Here is a 22,176-nt window from a genome sequence, read left to right on the forward strand (position 1 = left end):
GTATGCGCGTTACGGTTTCCTAAACGCCATTGTGATTCACCAGAATTTATCGCTGATGCATCGATGAAATAATTGCCCATAGGTCGTGCTGTAACGTTATATAAAAATTTGCCTAATTATCTCTCCTCATTAGTACCAGCTATATGACCAGTGCGACAAATAAAAACATTAGTACCTGCTTTACACAGCTATCTCTAATACTTGTGATAAATTGATATGAGAGTAAAATCCTCAGCGCATTGGGCGTACAAGTGGAACGGATTTCGACTTTCTGTGTGAGTATTTCACCTGTACTTGTATACATACTTTAATATGCATGTCGGAAGGTTACTTACAATTAGTCATGACGGGTCTTCAGGTGTTTACGATATAAATCTTTCAATCGTTTATTTATTTTTATCTTCCACATTGTTTACATATTTTATCTTTTGACACACAACGTTTCTTTTCAAATATTCTATACCTTACATTTCTCTATTCCATTCACCATTTATTTTACAATGGTTTTATTACGAACCGACTTGTCGTCATTTGAGAGGAAAAAAAAAATGATTTCAGCGGTTTGCAATAAGAATCCATATCAAATATAATGTTGACTCACTTTCCGGTTAGCATATTAATTAATATAACCGGTTAACGTATTTAACCTGCAGGTTATATTGTAAATCTACAAGCAATTAAAAATTCTACTCCGAAATCGTTACCAAGTAACAAGTATATCTACTATTCATATAATTTTAAGATACGAATGAAAATATTTATAAGGTATTGGAGTAATGATTTTGTCAATTACAATTCGTAATGTATAACATGAGCACAAATATTGACTCGGAAATTTTTTTAAAGCTAATTATTATCTAATGCACGCAATAATCAATTTACACCACATTGATTCCATAATTTACTACAAGTAGTCGACAACTATTCGTAAATCACGTTAAATTGGTTTGGGTATTGGATATTATTGCCCCACGTTATACAACCCGATCCCTACTGACTCGTCAAAAATGAACAATATTATAATTTTTGATTTTCAACAAAACCTCACATATTTATTCTCATCTTTTTATTTCAATATTAATGTTGGAGGGACAATGATGTTCTTCGAACACGAGAATTAAGATACATTAAACTATATCTATAGGTATCCCTGCAGAAGGTTCGTTGACCGATGACGTGTTGAATTACGGTTCGTTTAAAAGTTAGCAGTTAAGCGATTGCGAAAATTCTCATTGCCAGCCAAGAATCTTCTGGCCTGTCTTCTTTACTTCGTCTATTATGAATTTGATCGTCTATCGGCACGGATGTACATACTTGAATATTTCGTTACGTTCGATTATGCATTGCAGGCCAAAAAGAGTTGATACTCATCGTTAATATTCGCGTTCATTCTTCTTGCATATAAGATAATTTATCGCAAGGCCATCTGAAATCATGTAGGTCAGCGGAGATCATATTTCAGAATTGCTTGTAACCGGAGTATATTTTTTCTTGGCCATAATAAGCGGACATGTATATTTAATATTATATATAATTATAATTTATAATAAATAATAAAATATTCGTGTCTACTTATTTTGGACAAGGAAGAACATGCTTCAGTTACGAGCAATTCCGGACTATGACCTCCTTCAGCCGCCACTCAATGTGAGGCGTGGCTCCCCTCCAATTAATCCTCCTAAATCAGCGTTACGTAATTTCTGGACAATTGCAAATCGAAACTGAAAAACTAAAATATATCTTGGCCCCTTTCTTTCGGCCGCTGCATTATTTACACCTTTACAATCGTTAAAATCGTGTAATTATTCAGCTAAACTGCGAATTGCTCTACCATCCACGGTTGTTATCTCATCGTCAGAATTCTCAAGGGCAAAGTCGTGCTGAAATTTTTCACTCGGATGTGTCGTAAGTCGCCCGCAATTTTGCGCATAATGTGAATAAAGAGACATCCACGTACATTCGGGCGTACACGAGCGTATTAGCTGATTCCGAATGTCTGGTAAGTGTAAGTTTCTAATTACCCAGCTTGGAACAATCTCGTGTAATTAGTGAGGCATGACTGGTTCGTATTTCAGGTCCTGTAATCTACGGTAGCAGTTCTTATCTGAGTGCGACGATTCCCCCTGAAATATCGTCTCGCTTTCGGCATACATATACTATAGAGAGCTCTCCGATGCATAGTTGTTTCTTGTGAGTGCCGAGGAGTATGAGGAGTAGGATATCGTCGCCGCTGTAGCCGAGTTGGCTCCAATTTCTGAGCTAGAGTTCGTTTTGGTTCGGTTGATCGCGGACTGCGTGGAAGGACGGCTTCGCTATGACGGACAGTAAGGTCAGTTCGGTACGTACACGCGGCGTTGCGTATTACAATAGCGTTACATAAAAATATGTACCCACCCGTCGGATTATATTACGTGCATAGACATATCGCGGAGAATATTTATGAACCTTATTTTTCAATGAAACTCCTTTATATTTTATCTATGCAACGTATGAAGCTGAAGCTATATAGCAGCCAAATGTATTATACTCTTTGAAAATAGAAAAATGTAGTTCAGTTTTATCCTCATAATTCTATAAAAATATTGAGGGTTCAATGTGTTGCACAAAATTTTAATTTTCCGACTTCGCTGCATTATTCAAACGAACGTTTGAAAGTTTGGCTCCTAATTCTGACTGCTAGCTTCAGCCTCCTGTGCTACGTCAGGATCGCGCAGCGGTATTTTATAGCAGTATAGAGAATTATACCTTGACACGAGTGAACTTTGCACACAGCTTTAACTTTTATATGCAGACGTCCGTTCAATAGTATTCCAGTGATAGTATATTTATACCCAATAATTATTGGTATTCGCGGAGTTTAATTTTAAAATCGGCATTGTCCTTCGGGTCTCGGTTCTTTTTTTTTTCTTTCAAGAAACCCGGGAATTTATTTGTGATAGTTGTAGAAATTTAACGAGATCGAAATTTCGTAGTGATGGCAAAATGGTGATGGTGATCTACAAGGAAAAGCAACGATCTTATAACTTTAGAATGACTTTTAATTATGTTAGTTGGCAAAATATGCGTACATTGTCTTGCTCAAGAAAGAGCTAGAACTCACGGCAAATAAAACTAACAATAAATTGGACAGTGCAAGTCAGGATGCTCAGAGAGAGAGAGAGAGAGAGAGAGAGAGAGAGAGAGAGAGAGAGAGAGAGAGAGAGAGAGATAAAGTTCGTCGAAGGGCAGGTCATTGCACCTTCTGAAACATAATATTACGTATAGTTACTAATTTCGAACAGTGAATCAATGGATAACCTAATATTTATTCCAAAGATTTCAAACATTAACTCACTTCTGTCATCTTTTATAATCCTGATTGTTCTTACCGATAATTTCATAAAATGTATTATACATACGTAAAAGGTAGAAATTTGAGAAGCCGGATTTTTTTTGCTTGTTTCCGTATATACCTTAAAAATGAAAAAATGCATAATTTCAAACTTTATTCTTCGAGTTTTTTTTTTATCTTCAACTAAAATTAGATTTATAATTTCTATATTTTACATACAGTAAGTGCGTTAAAAATATCGTACCAAGTTCTGTATATTAGATAACATTACACTTGTATCTTCACATAATCACAAGCTGTGGGGTCTGTAATTACGTTATTTCAACGTGGTACCTATACAATATTGCAGCCAGAGCTGTAACATAGTTGTTGCACAAACTTGTAGCTTGCCGCATACACGCGACACATATGTTACATGTATTACGCAATGTGAGAAGGTCATTGTAAAACCTGTATCCATTCATGTTACGTCAGATGCGTCGAAAATTTCTGTTGAATATCGCAAGTCTTTGGAAGTTTACAGATATTGAGACAGAGATGTAGGCTAATGGCATCGTTTAGTCCAAGTATTTAGACAAACAAATTTCGTTTTTCTTCAAACATTATTTTGACCAAATCTTCGTCGTATCGTATCGATCATATCATAATGACGATGGATTACACGTCCAACATTCGTCTGTTAGTTGATTAATGGAAATCCTGAGATTTGTCACATTATATCAACGTAGATTCGATTGTTTTAGAAGACTGAGGATTCGTCGTTATCATAATTATCATTGAATCAATGACTACTGGCATGATATTTTTTCATGGCTTTATAGACACGCTTTTGTATTTTCATAGTGGAAACAACGCGGGAAACAAACGTGCTATGGGCTTACCCATGCTTCGATTTTGGGAGTATACGTATTCACGATATCTTATGCGATACTGCACCTTCATTTTCCTAAGAGAAATCCAGCCCCAGAATTCGACCCTGGCCAATTGAAGTTTCTCACCTTTTGGAACTTGGTGAGTTTCAATTCCGTACATTATAACAAAAAGTTATTTTACTCTCGTAAAAGTCGTTTCAACGGCTTGTCGAATAAGTAACAGAATGAATATCACTGATGGCGTTGTCGTTCCTAAGTATAAAAAATATGGTATCGCAGAAGGCTAATTTTAAATTAGAAATGTATTTTCAACGATAAGTCTTAAGTCATAATTATTTATTGCGGTCTGTGTAATTGTGTAATCAGTTACTGAATTCCCAATACGGGCTGTTATCTGCAAAACGGGCTTCGACCACCAATTGAATAGTGCCTAGAGTTATTCGCATCTCAGGCTGTTTATTTTGCAACTGAAAATTTAGTCTATCGCCCCAAAATTATCCGAAATCTATAATAAAATGAAAAAAAAGCACGGCAGACGTTACAATGATGTGCTGTTTTTTCTGCTGTGGGTGAATTGCACATTATCAATGCTTGGAATGTTCCTCGAATTATTACGTAACTTTATGGTATCGGTTAAGCAATGAGCAGTTAAATAAGATAGATAGATTTCACCGGGGTCAAGTAGTATCTTGAATTGTTTGATTACTCGTTATCTTTCCCGTTTTCTCTCACACCGTGTGTAAACGGAATGATTTCATACGCTAATACTATATAATTAACGCTTATCCTGTCACATAGTTTTCAGTATACGTTTACTGTCACATGGGGTGTTTCGTTTCCTACTCTTATTTTGGTTATTTTAATTGCTCAGAAAATTCTGAGGAAATTCATGCATGTTCTTTGAGATGTCTAATTGAAGATCCAATAGTTTGATCACTTAATTATTCATTTGGGAGAAAACCGCGGGCCTTCTAGTTTACAAAATATACACATAACAAGAAATCACGCGAGCACGAAAGACCCTATGTGACAGGGTAAAGGTTAAAAATGGAACTAACAATTTCCATATAAATATCTAAAGAGATATATCCTTGGTTTGAGAAATAATTTATATTTATGTTTGTTCTGGTCTTTAAATAAACTTGCATATCCAGTGGATTAAAATTTTTAAATAACTCCATACAACCTTGACTCAATGCAACCTGTTACGATTTTCTATTATACCCGGGTAATAATATTGCAAACATGACAAGCTATATTGCATTTGTTGAAAGTGCAAGTTGAAAATAAAATTAATACTTTTATTCTTAATAAAAGCTGTACTTGGAATTACGTGTAAACAATAATCGTAGTAGAAGTTGCAAAGTATATATATAGTCATAGTGTTCTTTACGTGTTTCAAAAAAGTCTTCACCTACAGCAACTTTAGTCGACCTTCAATCGCATAACGTCCAATTACTCAAATTGATGTCATTCAATTCTACAATGCATGGGTGGATCAAAACTTATGACTCCAACGAATCATCATTAAACTTTGACCGAGACAACGAGATCGCAACCCTTAAAATTTGATGCGAATTACGAACAGTTTATTCATCACACAGATTTTCTGTTATTAACCGAACCGATTAATCCGTGTATATATTTTTCCATTCAAAAATTAACAACATTCCTTCCGAATGCAGCTAATAACGATAATTCTTAACAAAGTTTGAAGTGACGTAGATATATTTTACTTATGTTGGATGTTTTCTCGATCTTATCATCAATGTAGGTTCAGGGTTCTCGGTGTCAAACGAAAAGTCAAAGGATTTTGACGCTTCTGTCCCTCCTTAGAAAAGACTTTAATGTTTATTCATGTATTAGTAATCAAATATAGTACACAGAAGCCATATAACGTAGATAAAAAGAGAGAACCTACAATCAAATACTAGTGGACCTCATATAAGAGGTGAGCTTTCGCAAGAAAGACAGACGAAACAAACCGCAACAGCGATGTACATTAAGTTTTACAATTACATAGCGCTAGTAATATTTGCAAAATGGATCCTCGACCTGACGAGGAGAACTCACCAACTGTAACCCATGGGCTTGTACGAGATTTCGCAGAATGAAAGAGTAATGAAAATAAACGAACATGTATTCTAGTTTATCCGTAAACACTCGACCGTCTCCCGAGAAAATAACGATTAAAGTCACGACACTGCTTCATGAATCTGCTCGTTACGACTTTGAGTCTTTGCGCTTCGTGTTCAAGTACCGACCAATTTGCTTTTTCCATTTCTTCGTCGAGGTATGCTTAACGAATGTTCCTTCCTTATTTTATTGATGAATACAAGGGCGCTATATTGAAATGACAACTTATCATTCCAAAGCAACTGTCCGTTATTCCGAAATACGCCACAGGGTATTAGGTTTAAAAGTAATAGGAAATAACAGACTCGTGAAGCAACGTCGAAACTTTAAACATTAATTTCTCGGAAATGATCGAATGTTTACGAATAAGCCGAAACACGTGTTCATTTATTTTTATTACTCTTTCATTCTGCGAAGTCTCGTGCAGATCCGTGGATCAGGGGTGGATTGGCGGGTTCTTCTCACGAGTCCGTTGCACGTCATCATCTGAATGGTGACAATGGTTACATTAATATCCGACTTTTCGTCAAATAACAGTTGATTTCTAAAAAATAACGAAGCCGGAGGAACCCGATAAAGCCATGTAAATAGTCTGTGAGCCTTGGTAAGCTTTTAAATTCGGGGAGATGTGGATTGCATTGAATCTCGCGATGTGGAAGTTGACGTGAGGGGAAGGGGTTAGCGTGTAACGCAGCGATTTTCGTTTCCTTATTTTTTCTCCGTCTCCAAGACAGATCACCGAAAAGATATGTAAACAAAGTTCTTGTCGTTAGAAAAGTCCGTGGAAACCGGAAAAATCCAAATCCTCTTCCGTCGTAAGTCAGACCCTATGAAAAGTCAGAAACTATGCTTATCCCGTTCCCGACGTTCAATTTACGAGCTCAAAGACACTCTCCGTATCTCGCGTCTAATTTCAAGCGATTCCCAAATCAACAATGCGTCGCGAGGCTGCAGCGGAGTGCGTCAAACGCAAAGATCATGTAAATACTCCGCATACACGTGCCGCGTCCGACTCCCGTTGAAGCGCGCGTGCGTTCGCTTCGCAGCGGGTTGAGTTGTAGTTCGACTTTCCCGTTCTCTCATCCATCCAGTCTCTCTCTGTATGTGCATACATTCAGTGCGGAGCTGGCCATCGTCAGCAGTCGTGCGCCGTGCGAGTCACTTTCGTCTTGGGTAAATATTTCGAGGTTATACAACACTGCGGGACTCAGCACGGAGTCGGAAATCTAGCACACCTAGTAAATTGGTGATTTAGACTCTTACCGACCGAACCTCCGTGCGTATTTCGATATCTGTATACTACTATTCGTGACATTCCAAGTTCAAGGTATACATGCCATACGTATTATGTATATTTGGTCTCGGAAAACGATTCGAACTTCGAGTATTGATAGATTCGATCGTCGAATGAACGGTACAGTTATATTCATTTCGCATCGATATTTCGTAGTTTGAGATCATGAAACGTATTTCGAGATCTTTGGATATGTTTTGACTCGGTAGTCACGTTCACACGTGGAGATTTATAACCTTTTCGGCAGGCTGTAATTTTGCCATCGGCGACCTAAATTTCACGTATTGGAAAAGAATTCGCGGGTATATTGTAGCAGAGACACTGATTTGACATACCGTTTTGTACAGGTCGTTTCAATGGTTCCTGTAGCGGTAGGCACGATCTTGATCTTGATAATAACAATTTAATATCACTAACTTATATACCGATAGATTCATGAAGTTGAATTATTCATTGGAATCAACGTCACTTTGCCGTCATATACATATCATATGTAGATCTATTATCACGGTTCAAACTTCGAGTCTGTTATAATAAACAGTTTACGAATAAATTACGAGGTCGGGATTATAAAGTTCAAAACAATCAATCTTAAGGCAAATTTTATTGGTCTGATAACGGAGTACTTTTTAATTTACTTCACGATTTAATTAATGCTTCTCTTAATATATTTGCACATTCGGTTTTGATTGATTGTTGGTGCATCAAATCATTGCAATATAATTTATATAAATCGCCTCGATCTGTGAAGTATGATAGAGTTGATCGCCAGTTGAACGCGGGTCAAAGAAGAGAATAAAAATACAGCAACCTCCTATTTTATATCGCTGTCTTGTTTACAGTCAACTCGTGCCTCTTTACTCGTTGAAATTTTCTTGTGCACGCTCGATTCTCGCTCTGTAATTATAATCTGTTGAAAGTTCGAACCTGCACGGGTGTACAAAATTTTCGGTATTATTTCGGTGGAGGAAACAGAGACTGTGATATTTACAGGCCATTAGACGAATCTGAGATCACAAAAATGGACGCTACGGGAGTCAGGAACAAAAAGCGGGACACCCTGCTGAGAGGAATGCACGCGATTGCCTTCGCGCAATTCTCATTCGCGGTCTATTACGATCACACCTATACAGTCGTCCCTCGACATATCGCCAGGATGCATGATGCCTACGGCGGCAGATTTAAATTTCTTACATTCTGGAACGCGGTTTGTATTTTTCACAATTGAATTTTATAATATCCCTTACCCCGTTCACTTTGAAATGAACACATTAAATCAAAATGCCTTTATTTGAGTAAAGAAATGCTGTTCCGACAATTTTGAGATGTTTCGGACATGTTTCAGAAATTGAGTTTTTTTTTTCTTCGAAATGTGCGTTTTTCTCACAATGTGAGAATAATGTTACTAAATGAATAGAGTTAATCGATTTGTCAGCAAATTTGAGCCCTATTTTATATACTTCTCAATTATTTAATATGCAGTATATACACTACAGTGTACAAAAACGCAAATAGTTAACAACGTACAATCAATAAATTATGAAGCTAAAACTAGCAGCCAAACGTGCTAAACATTGTGGAAACAGAAAAATGCATTTCGGTTTTATCTTAATAATTCTACAAAAGTATTGGACGTTCAAGGCATTTGACAAAATTTTGATTTTAGGACTTCGCTACCTTATTCAAATGAACATTAGAACATTTGGCTGCTAATTTTGGCTGCTGATTCTGGCTGCTTAGTTTCAGCCTCGCAATAAATTGACTAGAGATATTCAGTTTTTATTCGTTGGTCACTTCACTTTTTTTTGTAAGAGGAAAAAAAAACTTGACGCTATTAGAAGGCTTGTTTGTTGCACATTACAGTGAAAGGTAGCCGCTTGTCTGGAAGGAACATGAATTATGTTATGGTCTAACGGAATGTTCTTTGCGTTATGTAACTACAAGTTTTGAAATTCTTCCATCCGGGATACGGCATACATATTTGAAAATATAATTAAATTATCACCTCTTAATCGGTTTGCATAGAAACTGCATGATCTAATTCTACGAACAGGTCGCACGGAAATTTGATAATAACGAGATATATAATCTACCCGAAATCAAGACTCGAATAATACACGAATCTTTGGTTGATTATATATATATTTTATGTATATTTAATGGTATATAAGTTTTGCCAGTTTTTATGTACTGCTTTTTTGCGGTCACGCTGCAGGTTTTCACTGCCTGCTAGCAGCTGATGGTGATAAAAATTACCGGCGTTCCACACCTTGCTTCGCGGTTTATTGGGAATCTGTCAACAAAATTTTGGAAACTCCCAATTTATTCCGCGCGAATAGCTGCGGGGTTATGAAGCCTGTGTACGGGTCAAGTACAAATTGGATAACGACGCAAAATCAATTACCCGTTGTTCACTGAGTTTCAGCTCTTTATAGCGTGCAGTTCGCGATTTATTATTATACTATAACTTTATTTACAAATATTTTATTTGAATCGAATTTGCCTGCTGGAAATATATCCATGCTGTAACTTATCTTTTTTATATACTATATATTAGGGTGGGCCAAAAAAATCGACTATTTTTTTTCCACTTTGTACTCCGGAAACTTGGTTGGTAGAGACCTCAAAAACAGTCTCTCCAAGTATGAGCTTTTAATTTTAATAGGAAGGTCCTTCGCCTCGCAGTTTTCTATTTTTTTCTTATGGTGAGGAAGAAAAATACATATCTCGGTATCTACTATTTACAAAAAAAAATGTATATCATATTTTCGTAGGAAATTAAATTCTCTACAAAATAGGTCTCTTACAATTTTTTTGTATACCTCACTGTTCAGAAGTTATTGAAGGTTAAAGTTTGATCATTTTAAGGTAGATGTCTTTTTTTTATGAATTTTATAACTCTTCAACAAAAAGTCATTATAATACGAGCAACTCATGTTTTCATAGGAAATTGAATTCTCTACAAAAAAAGTCTCTTACAATTTTTTTGTATACCTCACTGTTCAGAAGATATTCACCGTCAAACTTCAATACACACTATTTTTACAAATTTGTTTAAAACTGTGAATGTTTGTTAGAAACCAGGAGGCAATTATCCTTTGAATACTGCTTAATTGATATGCCACTTGGCAATGATCATAAAAGTTATAATAAACATATAAAGTTATCATAAATTCAAAGGTTTATACTATATCTGCACTATGATTTTGTCTTGCAATCGATTCAAGTTAATTTTAGGACATCGAAATTATTTGCATCGAAAACTGATATTAGCAAGTCAGGTAGGAAACAAGTACCGAGATATTAAAAACGATCTCATACAATTAGGACTTGTAATATTTAATTGTATTTTAATGACATCGGTTCTATTCTTCTAATCGGAATTGAGTGATATGGGTATAGTAATAAGAACCTACTAGTATTTGGTCTTACACGTTTCACGCTTAGGGTTTGTGAAATTGATAGTCTTTGACAGCTACAGGCAGTGATAGTAAAATCACTCGTGTTGTAATTGTGAAGGAAGAACGCGGTTTTGCAATTACTGTTTCAGTATGCAATAAAAGCGTTGCATTACCGAATACTTCTTTCACATATATTATGCACAAGTTTTATAAGTTTTCCTGAGACTTTTTCCTGACATTACACGGACACACGATAGCCAGTTTTACTTCGCGTGCATCGAATTACTTGTTTCTTACAACTCGACTATCATCATCTTACTTGTACATCATACTCGGAAAGTCCATATATACATAGATATATGTATATACATACGTGTAGACAACTTGGGCGGTGAACTGCGGTAAATTATAAAACTGATTATAAGTAATTGAAAAATTGAAGAAGTCGCCTTTTCAAGCTGTATAGGGATATACACGTTTGTGTATCACATTGATAAAAGCATGCCCGCCTCTCCAGGCGCGTGCTAAACTCGATTCAGTAAACGTAATGGGGAAGTAATCTTTCTATCACAGACCGCGCGTCATTTTATTGTAGTTGGACAATACCAGCTTATCAAATTTTGATTCGATTGATATCACGATATATATTGACAAAACGTTCATCCTGATATGTTATACTATATGATCCTAATCCGAGATATTTTGGCAAATTTGAAAACACCGAATTATACATTGCTCTTTGTAGTTAATTTCTATAACAATCATTCTCTGCGCCCATTGCAATTATTTCAATTTATATATCACATCCAGCTAAACTAGTATACTTAGTTATCCAAGTTCATATTATAGTACTAACCGCACTCTGGTAATTTAATCACGCGTTACTTGACCGCGGCAGGAAATGCACTCGGGTTTCTATTCCAGGCGGGGGCGGTTGAGAACCACATCCTAAATTACAACATTGATATATGATAACCGACATCATTTAAGATGTGCTTGATTCTTTAATTCCTGGCACTCATTATTTATAAAATACATTAATTTACTTGGAAACTTTAGATGTTCACAGGGTAAATAAATCAATATAGTTCAACTTTGTCAAACTTATTTGTTTCTTTAATTTTCTCGGGGATATTAGGTGAATAATCCGTTGTTATTCAATTGATTAAACTCTGTCGATAGAGATCCCTAATACATATATATGTTCGTTGCAAATAAAACTTCATGTTATTAGACATCTCTGTAAATAAACTGGAAGAAGTTGAAAAGCGAATCAGACCCTTCAGTCGAATCTTATCTTTGAATTGAAAAATGATTAGACATAACTAAAAATATTTGAATGTAACCTTGTCGCCGAAAAATGCATTTCAGCTAACTTTAGGCGATGCATTTTCGAAATCGATTTACAAGAAACTTTTCTGATAAAATGTAATTTGAATGTATATTCCAAGATATTTAGTACTCTGAAATATGCCCCTCTAAATATATACGTTTCATTTACAAATCTCATGGAAACCTACTGTTTATGTGCATACTGTCATAATATCGTAGGCGCGTAAGTAATACTGTACCGTATTACATACAATTTGAAGGAAGTTGTGCTCCAACTATACGTGCCATCACGGGTTGATTTTATATCAGATTACTGATAAATCTGCCGACATTCGTTAAAAAAAATAACCAAGTTTTCGATTCGCAGATTTTACAAGCCGTTTTCTTTTTCGTGTGCCTGCTAAACGATTTTGGTGGAAGCAATGAGTTGAGTCCGGCAAAACGGCCAATTTTGCGCCGTGTTAAAGACTTTATTCACGCCAGTTTTGGATTCCCAGTTGCAATGGTGAGTATAATATTCAAAGTTTTCAGCTTATTATTGAGACTAAAAATTTAAATTAACGTCATTTCCTCCTCAAGAATTTTTCTTGCTGTATACCAAATAGTTAACGTTTAATCCGAGCTTGCCATGATCAGTATATGGATAATGTTATATGTACAACTGGCCATGTGAGCTGTTTGCTGAAAGAGTATAGAGCAGCAGTTACTGGTATGAATTAGATAAATAATTTTCATGTGATGAGATTACTTTTTGCACATGTCTTGCCACAATACATGAAGTACCAAGTTGAACTTATAGGCTTTTGTTTCATTTCATGTATTTCTTCAGTTTGTCGGTGTGACTTTCTGGGCACTCATGTTCGTGGACCGTGAGCTGGTACTACCAGCTGCTGTAGATCCTTATTTTCCTTGGTGGTTAAATCATCTGATGCACACTCTAATCATGGTCACTACTGTTCTTGAAATGATTGTCGCTCCCCGTCAGTATCCTAAACGATTATCTGGTCTTGGAGGCCTACTTATATTTATGGCTTCCTACTTAGTGTGGTACGTCACAGCATAAATAATTGCATTATTTAGAGGAAAAGAGTTTTATGATGTTTTAATCATGAATTATTTCTGCAGGTTGCTTATTATTTATGCAAAGAGCGAAATCTGGGTATATCCTGTCATGGAGGTGCTGTCGTGGCCACAGCGGATTGGTTTTTTCGTTGTACTTTTCCTATTTACTGCAATTCTGTACATCTTGGGAGAGTACTTGGATCGGCTCATCTGGGGTAACGCTCTATCTCATCCCTGCAAATCTCATTTCAAGTAGCCTTCACAGGAAATGTCAGGAAACTATGCATACTCTTCAATGGCGGTGATTACACATTTGTGCTTTGAATGCACGTCTGCATGTTTAGGAACACGTTCAAAGTTGTCTAAGTTTTGATTTCAAAACTAGTACATTTTATCGATGAACATCTAATCTATGCGTTTTTGTGTTGGAAAATTGAAATTTAATTTTGCAATTCGATAAGTGCGTGTAAAGTGGTCCGAATTTACATGACCAAGGTTTGACCCTAACGCCCGCCGAATTGGTCGCCGATTTATTTCCTACTCCTACTCCACCAAATGCATATTTTCAAGGGGATGTATATTTGATGGAGTAGAAGTAACCTCACTGAAAGTCAGGTCAGGTCCAACGTCACTAACATTTTACAAAACGACTAAATCAGTTCATTTTCAGTTATCAATATATGTTTTAAACATGTATTAATCTTTTACGTTTAAATTAAATTTTGAAGAACCAAATTTATATAAGTGAATTGAATAACTTTGAATAACCTTTTCAAGTTTACTGAACCCATTGTACTTGATTGTATACTTCCAGACTTTTCCTTGGGCTGCTTGATCTAAAATGGTCGTTTTATTGCATTCAAATGAATGTTCCCGTTGCTAATATTAACATTTGTGAAAAAATAACATTTTCCCATACTCTAACTTCTCTCTACTTACAAAACTTCAGTAATTGCAATCTGATATTTTTCAGGACGGGCTAAGAAATCTGTAGGTAAGAGTGCCAAGAAGAAGAAATCAAAATGAAGGGTCAATCTGTTGGTATTATATAGTTTCATTGCTATTACCAATGCATAAATTGTTATATATTTTTGTTTAATTTTTGATCCATATCATTAAAAGATTTTTCATTGTCCTTTCCGCATTTTTCGTAACAGTCCATTTGTTATTACTGTAACATGTCATCACGTTTACGCCGTGATGTAAAATTCAGCATATAAGAATCGTTGATAATTGTTATCTAAGCAGTAACGATAAATATAGTTATTATATAGGACAGTTATTGCAGCAATCAGATCTGATCATGAAGCAATTTGTTACATTTTGTAAAAATAAATGGAGATTGTTAAATTGATGAATGAGCTATTTCATAGTACGTCGAGTTTTGTTTGATTGTGAGATCTAGTAAGAATTGTAGTACTTCGTTTACTTACTCGAAAAGGAACAAGAACGTTGTTGCCTTAAAGTATTTTAATGTTTACTAAAATGTGTTCATTAATAATGTTTACATTCATTTCTTGTGCGATAGTGCTTTAATCGTAGTACGGCTTACTTATCTGTGGTTTTACTGTAAATTACTATCCATAGAAAGTGAAAATGTACGTATTTTTTAGCTTCAAGCAATATGATTTCAGATGCATCAAAATATTGCATTGTACAATAGGAACTGTATTCATCTCGAACATTTTACACGGGCTCATTTTAGATAACACTATACTCGAGCAATTCATTGTTTCGAATTGTGAGACATTGAGTAATATAATACACAATGGGATGGGTGGTTTTTTTGCACTTTATTATTGTAAACGGAAAAAATTGAACATGACATTATGATAGTAGCCATGCTATGTATAATAAAACTTAATACTTAAAAAAGCTGATATACTGATTACCTGTACAAGAATTGGAGTCAATCTATAACACAATTAACTATCGAAAACAATATTGATCTCGGATACTTGTTCCGAACAAAGTACGATCAATATTGCTCCAACAAGTTGGAACGTTATGCACTCAGTCAGTCTTTATTTGAGAATAAAAAAAATGTTAAATATGTAAAAAGAATTTGTTTGCCTCCATATTTTGCCAACTTCTGGCATGCATCTTAAATCATACCTTAATTAAATGTCAACAAGATTATGTAAAATGGCGTACGTGGATGCTCGTAATAGATAGCTTACATGAAAGTTGAAAAAAGTAAATTAAGGGCACATCATGATACTATAAATTATGACGAAATATAAGAAGTGTTGAGTACGTACAATTAAATCATCTGATTTCAGATGAATAAATTGTGACGGTTAGTTGTATAATGTTCAGTAATCATGCTTATTGAGTATCACAATTATTTGCTTTACAAAGTTGGTCAATTTCTCGAAATACATTTCCCGACATTGAACAGAGTTAAAATATACTTATTACTTAGCTGGATTTATTTTTTATCCTAATATAATGTTATTACGTTAAAAGAGTTTTTACGATTGCAAGTATAGATCTCAACAGTACTCGGCTTTACCTGAAACATAGCTTAGATTTGTTGAACACGCGAGTACGTATGTTGACTCCACACTACCTGACACTAAACCGGCTTAAAACACATTTCAATTTTCATGTATGACTAAACAACTCTACCTGATGTCAGAAGATTTACGATTAGCTGTTTTGTTGAGTTGTGGGGAAATCTGTGTCCCTTTAGAGCTACAATTTCTACTGTTAATTATTTCATCAATACTTTGCTTTAATTCCTCCATCTCTAAAATATCAAGAGGGAGAGAAGTTTGTGTAGCCATCTCTCTGGCATTGGATTGAATGTTTGCATCATCACTTTGACGCTTTGTTAACTTCGTTTTCGAATCGTCAGATTGTATGAGTCGAGAGAGCTCCGGACAGAAAGATGTCAAACTCGATACCAGGTCACCTTTTCTGTACATATCTTTGAGCTCTACTTCCATGTCTTTTACTTTCAGTTCTTTACGTCGACCACTACTGTCATGAATATAGCTCTTTGTACTATTGTTACTTGACTTACTTTTACTTCGCTCGGGAGGTTCTTCAACAGATATCATTTTCGTATTTTCTTCAGCATGGCTATCTTCGCTCTCACTGTCCTGCTCTTCTTTATCCACATTGCAGGCTTCCACATCGATGTCTTTACGTGGATTAATACGCGAACCTTTCTCTTCACTGCTCAAGTTTTCGTCACTCTCACTTTGTCCTGGGAATAAAAACGGCAATATCATGCCTGCGTTTTTACCATCTAGCATTTTTGAATTTATGGCTTGCCCATCCAGGCCAGCACTGGCAGATCTTCTTTTCATGTTTGGCATTTGTAAGGGCGGAATGTTAGGATTCCCTCCAATAGTCAAAGCTGAAAGAATCTGGGCTCCCAGTTCGCTCTCCTGTGATGTTGTACTACCTCTTCGAAAAAGTGGTTTAACTTTTCCAGATCTTGTCTTGTTGAAATCGCGCCTCCTACGTTTTCCTCGCCTGCTACGAGAATTACCAGGTAACGTAGTGGAAGCTACTTTTCTAGTTGTCTTAAGTTCTGCTATTTGTACAGAGATTTGGGAATCCAATGAATTTCTTCGGGACTCTACAGACACACGACGAACGCTAAAACTAATTTCTGAGTCAACGGAATTCCGTCGGTTGCTCGATACAGATCCTGTTGTTACACCAACTAAAGCACCCCTTCTTGTCACCAGCTTTGGTAATGCAGCTGCCCACGTTGAACTGAAGTCTTGAGAGGCTACTGAATTTAGTTCAAAATTTAGACCAACTGGATCTTCATGTGTGTTGTGGAAGCTTATAGATAATCGTCCAGCATTTTTAAATGTATTTCTCTTTTCATAGGCTTGAGCAATTGCTTTGTACTTTTTTGGTATAATTTGTTCTTCTGCCTCACAGTTGAAAGTTCTGTAATGATGAACAGATTCGAAGTAAGTAAATCAATATTCTTACGTAATCTGTGAAAGTGCATACTGGTGAAGAATTCTCAAGAACTCTTGTCATTCATTCGAAATGAATTTACTTTATCAACCTTCAACATAAAACTTAGTATTTGCACAATATCAATTTACTTATAGCTGCCATGTCTTGGGGAATTTGTTCTCACCGTCTAAGAAATCTTTTCCAGGTATCCACAGTTGATCCCGTCCAAACCCAAGAAGACATTAAAACACCAGCAAAGAATGGCGATAATAAATGTAATTGAAGCTTGGCCGCGCTGGGTCTTGATGTCATTTTACATTCTGATACTCCTGCGGTATATTTCGTTGTAATAGTGCAGCTAAGCATAAAATTGGTATTCATTTAAAAAATTATACATTTACTATTGTCCAGTATTTTGTAGCAATATAGTGATAGTGGTCATACAAAAGTACTCTTTAAAAACAATTATTAACAAAAAATTCACAATAATTATGCATAACCAAACGCTTACATCATATAATCTCGGAAGCTTTGTTTCCATTCCCACGAGTGTTGGAATTCATGGATGTGACAATAAAATGTTACTATTACTGCCACAAAGGTAAATATCGAAAATAATCCCAATCTCACAATTGTTTCTCGAATTTTGGAGCTAGCTCGCTTAGATATTACTTCCTGACTGCTTATCTTCAGATGAATTAACGTTATCAATCCTGAAACAGGACAAACTTTTGAGAAACTGATTTTTCGAATCAATTAGAAAATTAGTTTATCCAAGTTGTAGAATCATCAATTGACAGATATACGAATCTTGCAACATACTTACTCTTTGAGTACGAGTGGAAGAAAGCATAAAAATAGAATGGTATAATTAGATTATGAATTACTGCATTGTACTGAAAACAAAATCAGTTCAAAATAATATACCTCTTGATAAGAAATATCCCCCAACAAGTAGTACAATGCAAATAGGTCCCAATAAAAACCACGCTCTCACAGCGTGATTTGCATAGCCCACAAAACATATTCCAGTAACACTGTTTCCATCTATTTCTCCCAGAGCCATAATTGTGACTGTCAATACTAGCGGAAGACACCAAGCGATGAGATGAAAATAAGCTCCTTTTTTATCAATTCTGTCCTGGATCTTTCCAAGAGCTTGAAAACTCATATGCCATGCGTACGTAAAGATAACAAACCAAACCATAGCTGCCATCAGAAAATAGTAAACGAGAACAAATACCACCACGCAGGATAAGTTCTCACCGCTGCAAAACAGATATTCGTTGTGTGATTAATTTGATTAAAATTTCTGAATCAAGTTTGCTTCATTTGCAAAATGATTTCAATATTGGTACATAAAAATAAAATTACAATCTACTCGTGACACAAATAAAGATATCAAAATGGCTTGAAGGCGATTTTTATTGCAGTAGACTTTACTTAATAAGTATTCTAGTCAGACACTCAGTTTATCATTTGTAGAACCAAATCAATGATGTGATGTGACATACACATGTATCCTATCAATTTAAAGTACTTGATTAGTTATTCAGTATAGCCTAGCAAGGAAACTGTTTCTGAACGTAAGCAATACGTGATTTCCAAGGAGAAAAACTACATGTATTTGTTACCAAGTAATATTAGTGTAGTATATTCCCTGACACGCACTCACTTAGGTATACAAACAGAAAGTATTATGAGTTTATTGTTCATATAAGGAATAAGTGGTTATAAATAAGCGCAATTATTCGCATTGCTATAGTAAAATACTGATTCAGTAGGGCATTATTTATGCATCTAGCGTACTTAAGGCCCGTTGAAAAATCAGTAAGAAACAATGCAATTAATCTTATTCTTTGCAGAAGCTCATTTTCAACTTAAATTTATATGTACCTTGGTTCACTCATTCTTAAAGTGCCATCTTTTCGGCAAACAATAACATCTCTGCTACCAGGACCGAACTGTGCCAGCCACCCTACACACGATACCATGAAACAGCTGTTGATGTAGAATATTACTAAAGCTGGGTATTTGTTAGCACTCCTCCAGTCAATCAAAAATGTGACCTAAACATAACGAACAACTTCTGATGAATTTTCATTGATCGAAAGTCACAATTCATAACTAAAGCTTGATATATACTTATAGTTCAATGCAACTATTCAAGGGGCCAAGTTCATTATCGCAATCTACTAACTTACCACGGTAAACAAATTGAACAGTAGGCAGGTTGCAGCAGCCCATGCGACAAAGGAATGGATTTGACGCTGTTCGTCCGGTGTGAAAAGTGGATCGCTGCACTGAGTGCCGCACCCTTCAATACCGTCGAAAATTGATAGTGAATTGTCTGTGTGTATAAGTGGCTTCAGGCATTTACCGGAAGTGTTGAATTTCAAATCTCTGACATCGTTTTTACACATTTTTGGAAAAAGTTCTGCATTTTCACATCTGATGAAACTTGGCCAGATTGTGTGATTAAACAATAAACGGCATGGGCCAGAGACCATTTTGCACTTCTCTTGCGAAGGCAAATCTACAATGCCATTGATGCATTTTGGCATAAAGATTGAACACAAAAATGGTTGAACTACTGCCCAGCATTTTGGAATGTGCATAAGACCACGGAATTGGTTCAAGTTCTCCTGTGAAGATGAATTCAAAATAGATAGATCCAATTAGTTAATTTGAAACCAGTTAAACGTACACAGTGAAATACATAGAGTAACAGTTAATAGAATTCAGAGTATTTTAAAGTCTTGAAATAAATCACCTATGATTCGGTTTTAAAAAAATTACATCATATAATAGAAGTAAATTAAATCTCAAGATTACCATCAATACCAAAGCTATTCTTAGCACTAATAGAACTGTTTTTCAAGTATTGCTCCCGAACAGAATCACAATAACCCGTTATAATTGGAACAGATTTTTGACAGATCAGGCACTGAGTTCAGGAGGTATTCAGTATAAATTTTCCAAAATGCATGCTTCCTTATCATTAATATACATATGTACAATAATAACCTGTATACTTCCTTCTAAGGTAGAATCAGGGATGAGGTCTAACGTAGTAGTTGAATACGTCAATCTAGTACCCATGCACAAAGTATTGTTGCTGATATCAATACACTTTGCCGCTTTTCTACAATTTGCAGACTCTGCACTTGTATATACATCCATCAAGAAACTCTGGTCTTCATGTCTGAGCCCTGACCTTCCAATCTCTATTCCATTCCAGGTTTCATTATTACCATTGGCAACAGACAAAAAGTTCCGGCTTAGTTCTGATCCAACTCCATAGAATACTGCCATTATCAAAAAGGCAAGCTGGAGCATCTAATTACAGAGAATGCTACACTTGTAGTCTTGTTTTTAATGCACGTATACAATATACATATATTCTTTCCTAGAAAGCAAGTTCAAGTAAAATAGACTAAAGTGAGACTATCATCTTGCGTTATTTTATTGATAGTAAAATAAATCTCATAATCAGTAGCCAGTTTCTCAGGTCTATTTGGAAAAACCAATCTTTTTACTACAAGCTGATCTTGTACCTATTGACGAGATGTTGCTGTATATTCATTTCAATAATGATTTTTCAAAGATATAAGTACCAATAATTCATGTGTGCAAGTTTGAGTACTGTGTTGACGATGATGTTTACAATTAAAACGCATGGATGCTTATCAGGATGCCAGGTTCTGACCATTCTAATTTAACATTTACCATTAAAAAAATGATCAGAATCTGACAACCCAAATATGTGTATACACGCGAAGGAGAAATAATATTGTTATAATAAATAATATTTTTATGGAAAATTGGACTTACTGCACACAATGCACACCACTTTATCCTCAAATACCATTAATTATAAAGCTCCAAGAGAAAGTAAAAATTTTTAATTACTTAAAAATAACCGGGATGTGTAATTAACGATCACGTACCTTGATATCGAATACTCCTTGACCAAGGTAAGTAATTATCAGCCAATCTTTCCACGACAACCTCTGACATTTGTCCGATTTGTCATCAGAGCGTCGCCGAGAAGCGTCTTTTCAGACAAAGCGATCCGCATGCAATCGTGCCCGCAACGCATTCTATAGCTGACGACGCCGGGCGGCGGGTAGTCGGGTATGCCGGACGAAGGACCACACGCACGTTGCTCCCTGCCCCCGCGACCACCCCCCGATCCGGGTACCTCGGGACCACCCACGACGTCAAGATCCTCCATTCAGTCGGCGATAAGTTGCTACCAGGAAGGAAGAGGGGAGGAGACCTAACTCTTTCCCATGGAGACTACACAATGAGCAAGAACTCAAGTAGGTGAATTGACTAAACTTATCACAGTAATCGTTTACATTAGGTTTATTTTTTGTACCGAAGTGTCATTGGTTGCAGGGATGCTCAAGCCGACTGATCGATGATCTTGCAATGTAATTCGTAGAAAGTTTCCACTACCACCCCATACCCCCTGCACTGCCTTCGGTGCATACGGAACACCAGTGTCATCTTAATTCAGGCTGCTACTTGATTACATGGAGTTCGTGCTCCTTGTGTAGTTTCCATACTCTTTCCGAAGGCAAAGCTGGGACACATCTAAACGTCTTCAGTTCATCGTAACGCATCCAAAACCGAGCCCTTGCCGTGCCCGTGAGTCGTCAGCGTCAGCGCATAAGTCTTTTACCGACATCTTGCGATAAGTTACGGAAACATCACTCTGTAAAACACCACGGAGCTAGGATTGGTTATCTCATGCACCATTTCTACGCCATGCCAGTAGCAGCCCAGTGCAGACGGCATCGCACACCTGTC

The 22,176-nt window shown here is 36.1% G+C and overlaps 2 protein-coding genes across 12 annotated transcripts; one reads left to right on the forward strand and one right to left on the reverse strand.

Moving 5' to 3' along the window:
• Positions 1 to 77: 77 nt before the first annotated feature.
• On the forward strand, positions 78 to 14,563 carry LOC124224705 (androgen-induced gene 1 protein). 10 transcript variants are annotated; one of them, XM_046636845.2, is made up of 8 exons: positions 78 to 275; positions 1,811 to 1,999; positions 2,076 to 2,338; positions 4,175 to 4,342; positions 12,734 to 12,871; positions 13,196 to 13,413; positions 13,492 to 13,643; positions 14,402 to 14,563. In XM_046636845.2, the coding sequence occupies exons 3-8, from the start codon at positions 2,315 to 2,317 to the stop codon at positions 14,452 to 14,454; spliced, it is 753 nt and encodes a 250-aa protein (XP_046492801.1). In that variant the 5' UTR covers positions 78 to 275; positions 1,811 to 1,999; positions 2,076 to 2,314; the 3' UTR covers positions 14,455 to 14,563. The 10 variants fall into 10 exon arrangements, with proteins under 10 accessions (XP_046492801.1, XP_046492808.1, XP_046492800.1 ...); XM_046636852.2 differs by having other exon boundaries at positions 135 to 275; positions 2,076 to 2,329; XM_046636844.1 differs by lacking the exons at positions 78 to 275; positions 1,811 to 1,999; positions 2,076 to 2,338 and adding an exon at positions 2,968 to 3,045.
• Position 14,564: 1 nt separating this feature from the next.
• Positions 14,565 to 21,883, reverse strand: smo (smoothened, frizzled class receptor). Of its 2 annotated transcripts, XM_069138063.1 has the most exons (9): positions 21,743 to 21,883; positions 21,309 to 21,660; positions 20,386 to 20,697; positions 19,563 to 20,003; positions 19,255 to 19,427; positions 18,286 to 18,626; positions 17,870 to 18,071; positions 17,543 to 17,716; positions 14,565 to 17,343 (listed from the first exon to the last, which is right to left on the reverse strand). In XM_069138063.1, exons 3-9 carry the CDS (start codon positions 20,695 to 20,697, stop codon positions 16,056 to 16,058), a joined length of 2,931 nt encoding a protein of 976 aa, XP_068994164.1. In that variant the 5' UTR covers positions 21,309 to 21,660; positions 21,743 to 21,883; the 3' UTR covers positions 14,565 to 16,055. The 2 variants fall into 2 exon arrangements, with proteins under 2 accessions (XP_068994164.1, XP_046492782.1); XM_046636826.2 differs by lacking the exon at positions 21,743 to 21,883 and having other exon boundaries at positions 21,309 to 21,735.
• Positions 21,884 to 22,176: the final 293 nt, after the last annotated feature.

This window comes from Neodiprion pinetum, chromosome 1, assembly GCF_021155775.2.
Source record: "Neodiprion pinetum isolate iyNeoPine1 chromosome 1, iyNeoPine1.2, whole genome shotgun sequence".
NCBI lineage: Eukaryota > Metazoa > Arthropoda > Insecta > Hymenoptera > Diprionidae > Neodiprion > Neodiprion pinetum.

Bases quoted from the DNA above. Each gene is read 5' to 3' on its own strand.
- LOC124224705 (XM_046636842.1), top strand. From the start codon at position 7,442: ATGTGCATACATTCAGTGCGGAGCTGGCCATCGTCAGCAGTCGTGCGC. The intron at 8,841-12,733 runs GTTTGTATTTTT...TTCGATTCGCAG, and splicing joins TTCTTACATTCTGGAACGCG to ATTTTACAAGCCGTTTTCTT. The intron at 12,872-13,195 runs GTGAGTATAATA...GTATTTCTTCAG, and splicing joins TTGGATTCCCAGTTGCAATG to TTTGTCGGTGTGACTTTCTG.
- smo (XM_069138063.1), bottom strand. From the start codon at position 20,697: ATGCTCCAGCTTGCCTTTTTGATAATGGCAGTATTCTATGGAGTTGGA. The intron at 20,004-20,385 runs GTTATTATTGTA...TCATCTTCACAG, and splicing joins CCTTAGAAGGAAGTATACAG to GAGAACTTGAACCAATTCCG. The intron at 18,627-19,254 runs GTACATATAAAT...TCTGTTTTGCAG, and splicing joins TTAAGAATGAGTGAACCAAG to CGGTGAGAACTTATCCTGCG.